Source organism: Capricornis sumatraensis, chromosome 14 (assembly GCF_032405125.1).
Source record: "Capricornis sumatraensis isolate serow.1 chromosome 14, serow.2, whole genome shotgun sequence".
In the NCBI taxonomy this organism is placed as follows: domain Eukaryota; kingdom Metazoa; phylum Chordata; class Mammalia; order Artiodactyla; family Bovidae; genus Capricornis; species Capricornis sumatraensis.
The window spans coordinates 44,405,582-44,415,495 of record NC_091082.1 but is presented as its reverse complement, the minus strand read 5'-3'; the positions used below and the strand labels follow the sequence as shown (position 1 = coordinate 44,415,495).

Here is a 9,914-nt window from a genome sequence, read left to right as displayed (position 1 = left end):
TTTTCCAAAAGAAAAATGTCAACTCATTCTGCGATGCATTTAAACTTAAGTAACAGAACATATGGTGTAAGACTTCAGTAAGTGAAAACTGGATAAACTATTTAAAAATGTAGATTATTTGGACCTTAGCCACGTAGTAGCTTCAACTTCCGGTCACCTGTCAATCAAACGGAAGTGACGATCACGGAAAGAGGTAGGCGGTGTTCCGTCACCCTAGGCGACGGAGTGACGAGGCAGTACTGTCGACCGAGCGGGCGGAGGTGGGTTTACTCCTAGCCAATAGAGACGAAGGGGCGGGCCACTGGCCGCCCCGCTAGAGTCCGGCAGTAGGCGGGGCTTTGTTGCCGGAGTAACCTGGCGTTGGTGTTGGTTCCTTCCTGTTGAAAAGATACCTGTTTCCTTGTGCTAAGATCCTGAGGCTATGGTGAGTGCTAGGCGAGGCCAGAAGAAAGGGTCCGGGGTCGTGTATACGTCGCGTCCCAAGTCTTGGGGCGTCTGGGTCCTGAGAGGAGTTCGCGTCCCTTCTCTCGTCACCTCGTTTTCTTTTTCTTCCTTTCCAGGCGCCGTCCTTGCAGTTTTCTTGTTTTTCCCGGTTTTTTGTAGCACGATGAATCCCACTTTTGTACTGCTAAGCCTTGAGAGTAATGTGACAGAAAGTTTAGGGGTAAGACTCTGAGTCTAACAGTTTGAGGTGAGACATTGTTTCGAATAGACGTGTAAAATGTTTTTATTTTTAATCATTTTTTTCCTCGAAGCTCTCAGCTTCACCTTAACGCGCTTCATTTAACACTGTGTTGTGGTGTGTATGTTACTTTCTCATTGGCTAGTGTGTGTGTGTGTGTGTGTGTGTGTGCGCGCGCGCGCTCAGTCGTGTCTGACTCTTCAGTGACCCCAAGGACTGTAGCCCGCCAGGCTCCTCTGTCTATGGGATTTCCCTGGAATTTCCCAGGCAAGAATACAGGATCTGGGTTGCTATTTCCTTTTCTAGGGGATCTTCCCCACCCAGGGATCGAATCCATGTCTCTCGAGTCTCCTGCATTGGCAGACAGGTTCTTCTAACAGTAGCACAACCTGGGAAGCCCTCCTTTCTCATTACTGATCTGAATATCCTTTTATTCTGAAGTCTTTGCTTTCTTGAGTGGTCAACCACTGTCGCATACACTGTCTAAGGGCCATTTAGTAATAGCTGTATTTTGCATTAGTTCTCTTCTAGCCAGTTGATTACCTTCTAGTTCTGTGCTTTTTAACAAGAATGCCCCTCAAGATCACTTGGAGATCATTTATAGAAAATTCACTTGGAGAAGGCAATGGCACCCCACTCCAGTACTCTTGCCAGGAAAATCCCATGGACAGAGGAGCCTGGTAGGCTGCAGTCCATGGGGTCGCTAAGAGTCGGACACGACTGAACTACTTCACTTTGGCTTTTCATTTTCATGCACTGGAGAAGGAAATGGCAAACCACTCCAGTATTCTTGCCTAGAGAATCCCAGGGATGGGGGAGCCTGGTGGGCTGCTGTCTATGGGGTTGCACAGAGTCCGACACGACTGAAGCAACTTAGCAGCAGCAGCAGCAGCAGCACTTGCTAGAGCTTCATCCCTAGAAATTCTGAATAAATAGGAATAGGGCTCCATGTTTGAATTTTTAAAAGCCTAAGGATGATTTTAATTCAGTCACATGTTTGAAAACACCAGGGTTCTAATGTATTCACTTAATGGCCAAACATTTTAAACATTTACAAATAAGGAACTGGAGGATAGAAGGATGTCCATTGTCAGATGAATTTAGTTATGAACTTAACATCAGAGACTCTCCCACTACCCATTCTTTCTCCACTACTACTCAGCAACCCATTTTATTACCCCAGTCTGTCTCTGCCCTCCTCCTTCCAATCCCTTTCCAAACCTTCACTTTTAAAAACCCTGTCTCCTTTCCCTCCATTCCAACCAGATGACAGAGTCTAACGGTCAATTTCTTTAACCCCAAGTCTCCAACCTATATATTGATATTTCTTTTTACCCATCATTGGGTCTTTTGTTTCTAGTTTATAGAAACAGGTGTTGAAAGATAATGCTTTCATTTTTGCTCTAAATCTTATTCCCTCCCATTACTTACAGGACTTTTTGCTTCGGGTTATCGTTCTCCTTTCCTGTACTTTCAGCCTCTTCCTCTCCATTTCCTTCTCCTCAGTGTCTGAGTCATACATCTCAAGAAAATGAAATAAAACAAAAGCCCATTCCCCATCTTGTGTTTATCTATTCTCCCCACCTATAAGTAAGCTGCTGGAAAGCATAGTGCTTCCATTTTTAGCAAATTCTGCTTGTTCACTTGCATCCTCAAAACTCTGTTGTCTGAATTCCTCTCTAACAGCTTCGTGAAGTTGTTCAGTCACTAAGTCATGTCTGACTCTGCAAACCCCGTGGACTGCAGCACGCCAGGCTTCCTTGTCCTCCAGTGTCTCCCTGAGTTTACTCAAACTCATGCTTATGGAGTCAGTGATGCCATCTGACCATCTCATCCTCTGTCACCCTCTTCTCCTGGTGCCCTTAATCTTTCCCAGCATGAGAGTCTTTTCCAGTGAGTTGGCTCTTTGCAGCAAGTGTCCAAAGTATTGGAGCTTCAGCTTCAGCATCAGTCCTTCCAATGAATATTCAGGACTGATTCCCTTTAGGATTGATTGGTCTGATCTCCTTGCAGTCCAGGGGATTCTCATGAGTCTTCTCTAGCACCACAGTTCAAAACCATCAATTCTTCGACTTTCAGCCTTCTTTATGCTTCAACTCTCACATTTATACATGAGTACTGGAAAAACCACAGCTTTGACTATATGAACCTTTGTTAGCAAAGTGATGCCTCTGCTTCTTAATATGTTGTCTAGGTTTGTTATAGTTTTTCTTCAAAGGAGCAAGCATGTTTTAATTCTGTGGCTGTCGTCACCCTCTGTAGTGATTTTGGAGCCCAAGAAAATAAAATCTGCCACTCTTTCCATTTTTTCCCCATCTATTTGCCATGAAGTGATGGGACTGGATGCCACAATCTTAGTTTTTGAATATTGAATTTTATACCAACTTTTTCACTCTCCTCTTTCACCTTCATCAAGAGGCTCTTTAGTTCCTCTTTGCTTTCTGCCACTAGGGTGGTATCATCTGCATATCTGAGGTTGTTGATATCATGACGTTGTTCTTGCTTAAATTTTGAATGGCCTTTTAAGTGCCAAATCCAGTAATTTCTCCTCAAAATTTATTTTATTTAGCTTTTCTGTGACAGCTGAAGTATGTACTCAGACACTCAGTTGTGTCCAGCTCTTTGCGACCCCATGGGCTCAGTAGCCCGCCAGACTACTCTGTCCATGGGATTTCCCAGGCAAGAATACTGGGGTGGGTTGCCATTTCCTTTTCCAGGGAATGTACCTGACTCAGGGATTGAACCCGTGTCTCCTGCATGCAGTTGAATTGTTTATCATTGAGCCACCAGGGAAGCCTGTACAGAATCATAAGGAGATGAAAAGTGACATTTGCAAAATACTGTTTTTTGGTGCCTGCCATTCAGATTTTCCAACAACCCTAAGAGCAGTGAACTGCTCCCTGCACTCTCTGCACGGGCTGGAGGTGTGTGTGGTGGCTGTTTCAGATTGGGTGGTCAGTGAAGGCTCCTCTGAGGCAGTGACTTTTGTCTTCAAGTCTGAATATTAAGGTGCAGTGATCTGAGGGAAGATTCTAGACTGTACCAACAACAGATCAAAAGAGCTTTGAGCTCTGATCTTAAGGTTTAATGTGAACAAAGAATAGAAACTAGATTGTGAAGCAGTGTGGGGGGAATACGGTAGAGAATAGCATGAGATGCCAGTAGAGAGGTAGGCAAAGGGTAAACCACAAGAACGAAGTTTAGCAGTGTTTTGCAAACTATAGTTGTAACCCATTATTGGGTCATGAAATTAATTCGTGGTGTGTAGCCAACATTAAAAAAGAAGACACATGAAGTAGACTTTAACTGTATTTATTGCATGTAAGGGTCACTTTCATGAAACTTTAAAAAATTCTATGTGTGTTGTATGTACTGGATTATGATGTAGAATATATTTCTTACTGTACGTCATGATCCACAGAGTTCAAGATATAATATACTTTGAGAAATACACACTATAAATGGTAAGATAGTTGAAATCTCAAGGGATGCAGATTTTTTCTTCCTCCTTTGAATCGGTGACAATCTTATTGTGTGGCAGGAAAAACTCTGAATTTAGTGAAAGTGTAAAATTGACTAGAGTAGAATTTTGAAGTTTCTGCATCCAAATCTTTCTCGTATGTCAGTTGCTGTCAGTCCTTTATGAGAAAGAGTAGGCCTTTAGAAAAAGAAACAGATGTCCTTTCTCTGTTCATTCTGGCCACAGGCATCTGTACTCTATCAAAGCTGATGGTTGCTATAAGCAACTGAGGATGGAGCTTGTTTCCTGGTGTGGCTTCCTGTCATTGCAATTAAGTTATCTGCATCTGGTTTGTTACTATTGTAGCGTCTAGTAGCAGAATTGGGTTCAGGTTTCAGATTTTAGAACCACCTTTATCTCATGAAGCAGAGATAGGCAACTGTAGTTAAGGTTGTCTCCCATACATGCTGTTTAAGATAAGATAAAGAATATAGCAGAGTCATCAATTTATTTACTGTTGTGTATACAGAGAATAGAGAAGATGATTCCAAATATTATCCATTTGTACTCTACAAGCAGTGTGCCATGGTCTTCCGTGGTGGCTCAGATGGTAAAGAATCTGCATGCAGTGCAGCAGACCCAGGTTTGATCCCTGGGTTGGGAAGGTCCCCTGGAGAAAGGAGTAGCTACCCACTCCAGTATTCTTGCCTGGAGAATTCCATGGACAGAGGCGCCTGGAGGGCTACAGTCCACGGGGTTGCAAAAGAGTCAGACACGACTGAGCAACTAACACACACACAGCAGTGTGCCAGTGTGTCTATTTCTCTTAACCTCTAACTTGATATAGTACAGAGGCATGCTTTGTTGTGTTACTGTTCAATTTTGTGGATATTTAAAATTTTTCCTTTTATATATTAAATTGCATCTTCCTCAATTACTGTTATAGACTCATTTTCCTAAGAAATAGTAAAAGGTCAGGGTAAAGGGAGGGAATGGGAGATGGCAGGTGTAGTTCTTAATCCAGTTTCATAGCTCTTATGTACTTTTGGGGCTTCCCTGGTAGCTCAGTGGTAAAGAATCCCCCTGCAGTGCAGAAGACATGGAGACAGGAGTTCCATCCCTGGGTCAGGAAGATCCCCTGGAGTAGAAAATGGCAACACATTCCAGTATTCTTGCCTGGGAAATCCCATGGACAGAGGGGCCTGGTGGGTTACAGTCCATGGGGTTGCGAAAGAGTCGGACACAACTTTGGAACTAAACAACGACAAACTTTTGGGAAAGAGACAGCTAAGCATGAATGATATGTATTTAGCAAATATTAGATCTTGAGATCCATAAATTTCTGTCCAGCTTAAATGGATTAGCTGGGAACATGTACTTTTATTACTGGTAGTCTTGAAATTTTACTATGCAGTGATTTGATTGTGAAACTATATGTAGGAGCCCTTTTCAGGTCTAATCTGTTTCTTGCTGCTACTGCTGCTGCTAAGTCGCTTCAGTCGTGTCAGACTCTGTGCGACCCCAGAGACGGCAGCCCACCAGGCTCCCCCGTCCCTGGGATTCTCCAGGCAAGAACACTGGAGTGGGTTGCCATTTCCTTCTCCGGTTTCTTGCTAAAGAGGCCCAGAAATAGGGCTTTGGAAAAATGGGAAATCCCTCCATCTAGTGGCAAGTATGGGTCTATCATTTTTAGTAAACCATCTTGCTCTTTAAGTAGTTTCTTGAGTGTGTTACTGTGTGTACCCAAATCTCTGAAAGGTGAATATTTGTACATCTTAGATATTTGAGTGTTTTTCATAATTAATTAAAAATTTAATCTCCAAAGGGAGAATGGATCCTATAATAACATGCTCAATTTTCCTCAGTACATGCTTGAGAAGCTGCTTCAATTGTGTCCGATTCTTTGCGACGCTATAGACCGTAGCCCGCCAGGGCTATGGGATTCTTCAGGCAAGAATACTAGAGTGGGTTGCCATTCCCTTCTCCAGGGGATCTTCCCAACTCAGGAACTGAACCTGGGTGTCTTACGTCTCCTGCGTTGGGAGATGGGTTCCTTTACCACTAGTGTCACCTGGGAAGCCCACTTTTTCTCAGAATTTCCTTTTAAAATCTAGTAATGACCTTGAGAATTTATCTTATCTCTCGCTATACACATAGGTCAGGCATGCATCATCAGAACATTTTTAGAACCAAAATTGAATTACTAAGTAGTTATTTAGAAGTGGAGCAGAGCCTCTTGAACTCATTCTTCTGCCTTACTGTTGGGTTCCTGCTCCGTGCTGTAAATGTGAGATACAAAGATGAATTAGACCAGATCTCTCTCTTAAGGAGCTCACTGTCTTGGAGGAAGAAGAAAGGCAGGGAAGAGAGAAACATGATATACGGTAACATTGTAATATTAAGAAGAATGCAATTTCCTCATTTGTAAAGTGAACATGATAATAATACTAGCTCCCTCATAGGGATACTGTTACAGTTAAAAGAGATAAAGTGCTTAGCTTAATGCACTTAATGCAATGCTTAGCTTGCTCTATCCATTGCAAGCTTCCAATACATGTTAGCTGTTTTTATTACTTTTGTTGTTATTGACAGGTGTTGAGATAGAGACCTACTGAGCATAGGAAGACAGGAGGGACTAATCAGTATGCAGGAGTATCAGTTAGAAACAAGATTAGTTAGCTTTACACCTCATGGGAGAAGCTTTCCTAGTCTACTCGACCTAGAGGAGCACCTCCAGTTACTCTGGTTCCCCTCCCCTTCTTCACCTTTTTTCATCTTGGTGGTTTAGTCACTAAGTCATGTCTGACTCTTGTGATCCCATGGACTATAGACTGTCAGGCTCTTCTGTCCGTGGGATTTCCCCAGCAGGAATACTGGAGTGGGTTGCCATTTCCTTCTCTATGGGCTCTTCCTGATCAAAGGATTGAACCTGGGTCTTCTGCCTTGCAGGTGGATTCTTTACCTGCTCCTGATAAAGCATTGCACAGCTGCAATTTTAATAATGATAGTGCCTGATGTTTATATAATGTTTTCCATTGTTTAAGGCATTTAAAAGTCTAAACTAATTCAGAGTGTCCTTTAGAAATAGAAATTGTGTGTGAGGAGGAAGATCAAAATCTGTAGAGAGCAGAGAAGTACAGACATTCAAGGAAGAAGAATAATGCTCTGCAAAGATAGTAGAAAAGAAGGAACGTTAACTTCCCACTGAATTTCTTTCCCTTCGAGTCCCTTTGGTAGATTGAAGGCAGAAGGAGAAAGGGACAGCAGAGGATAAGATGGTTAGATAGTATAAACGACTCAATGGACATGGATTTGAACAAACTCAAAACAGTGAAGTGAAAGTCGCTAAGTTGTGTTAGACTCTTTGTGACCCCATGGAATTCTTCAGGCCAGAATACTGGAGTGGATAGCCATTCTCTTCTCCAGGGGATCTTCCCAATCCAGGGATCGAACCCAGGTCTCCCACATTGCAGGCAGATTCTTTATCAGCTGAGCCATGAGGTAGGCTGTTTTATTCTAAGAGAGAACTCTAGATTCATTAACTCATTCAACAGTGACTTTTAAGTTCCTATTATTTGCCAGATAGTGTTCTACGCACCCAGGATGTAGCAATGTCCGGCAAAGTTGTGCCCTCATAGAGCTAAAATTTGGGGATAGAGAGTCACACAATTAAAAAAAAAAACATGTAGTGTTAATTATTGATAAGTGCTCTGAAAAATTAGATTATGGGAAAAGGAGTGGAGAAGGTAGTATTATTTCTACTGGTATTTAGTGGGTGGTCAGGGAAGCTTATCTCGCTTGCTAACATTTGAGCAGAGAGCTGAATGCAGTGATGCTTAGAGAACCCTGGTAATCCTAGCAGTGGAGCAGAAGAGACAGAGGGAATACCAAGGGTAAAGATTCTGAGGTGGGAGCCTGCAGGGATGAGCAAGAAGGCCAGTAAGATTGGAGCAGAGAGGGCGAAGGAGAAAAGAGCAGAAATGTTGAGAGGTAGCCTGAGGCCAGATCATATAAGCTCTATGTGATATGAAATCATAAACCCTTAGAGCTGAAAGAGACTCTTGTTTCTGAAACTGAGGTTGAGACCTTTTGGTGGATTGTGAACTCTAAATTGTGAATAGCGATTTGCTTTTACAAAAGTAACATATCAGTACATTGCACATTCTGAGGATAATTATTTGATAGAACTTTTCTTCAGTTGTGGGGTGTGTGTGTGTGTGTGTGTGTATTGGTTTTGGTGGAAATTATAGTTATTACTGTAAGTTTTGGTGAAAACAAAGTAGAATGCTTGTGAACCACTGATCTAGCCTTACATCCAAATTTTGTAGATGGGGAAGCTCAAGTTAGGAAGTACTCAGAGGTGCATGTGATTTCTTGCTCAGCAAGCCCTTCTTGCTGCCATACTGTGCTCTTGTCTAGATGTTGTATGCACGTCCGGATGTAGATGTGACTGACTCCATGCTGCATTAGTTCTAATTTCTGTCTTTTTAAATATTTTATTTATTTATTTTTCTCTACTCTGGGTCTTCATTGCTGCTTTCTCTGGTTGCAGCTTGTGGGGCCTACTCACTAGTTATGGGGCACAACCTTTTCACTTGGTGGCTTTACTTGTGGAGTGCAGGCTCTAGGCTTGGAGGCTCAGTAGTTGTGGTGCATGGGCTTCGTTACCCTCAGAGCATGTGAATCTTTCCGGACCAAGGATTAAACCCATGTCCTCTGCATTAGCAGGCAGATTCTTAACACTGGACCACCAAGAAAGTCCTCTAATTTCTTAAATAAGGGAAGGAATTACAAGCTTTATTTAGTTAATAGCATATCAGTAAGTATTAGGATAGCAACTTCAGTTCTGTTTTATGATCTTTTTTACACTGACTTATATCCCTTTGCATTCTTCATTTTCCTAAATATCCTTTTTATTTCTCTAGGAGAGAAAGCTATCCAAAGTGAAGAGATAGAGAGGGAGAGAAAGAAATCCAGGACCCAGAGAGAGGGAGAGGGACAGACATCTACAGTCCAGGAGAGAAAAGAGAGAAATCTCCAAGGCCATGAGAGAGAGAGAGAAGTAGCCAGATCTCTGACTTGCCTGTTCTTCCTGCCATTTCTATGGTTCCCATTGCTCCTTCCTGAAGGCCTGGTCTTCTGGGAAGACAGCACTGGTGGAGAAGGGGCTCCGTCCACTTTCAAAGACATGTATTGGGAATTTACCTCTGTAATCTGTCTTCTGGCTCTCAGAGGATCAGTAATGTGCTGAGGAGAGTGAGCTCCTGGAGAGCAGGGTTTAATTACTACGCTCCTTGACATTCCTAGGCCTGGTCCATGAAGGTCCTCAGTAATGCTGTGCTTGAAAGACCTTCCTAATTAGTACACTGAGCTGTCCTGAGACTGTTCCTATCTGTTACAACTAAATTGTCACTTCTACAAACAATAAATCTGTAATATGAAAGGGAAGAAGGATTAGGCTCAAAAGAGACTTAATTTTGGAGAACTGCAAAGGTAGATTAATGAAGTTTGATGATATTAGTCCAAAGGTTTTAAAAAAAATTCTTTTACAAACACATATACACACACATACCAGATTAATCCCTTCTTTTTTTTAATGTCATGAGAAAGATGTTCTCGAAATTGTTTAACAGGATTTAAAATAATTATTGTTTTGAATTATTTAAAACCCCGTATGTCACATAATGGGATTTTGCTGCTGCTGCTGCTAAGTTGCTTCAGTCGTGTCCGACTCTGTGCGACCCCATAGACGGCAGCCCACCAGGCTCCTCT

General features: G+C 42.4%; 1 protein-coding gene across 2 annotated transcripts in view; it reads left to right on the top strand.

The window, feature by feature from the left end:
- Positions 1–310: 310 nt before the first annotated feature.
- Positions 311–9,914, top strand: part of NME7 (NME/NM23 family member 7) — a 242,786-nt gene continuing 233,182 nt past the window's right edge. For both annotated transcript variants that reach the window (XM_068985859.1, XM_068985858.1), the window contains exon 1: positions 311–424. In XM_068985859.1, the coding sequence (XP_068841960.1) occupies positions 422–424 (3 nt within the window). In that variant the 5' untranslated portion in view covers positions 311–421. The remainder of the gene's footprint in view (positions 425–9,914) is intronic.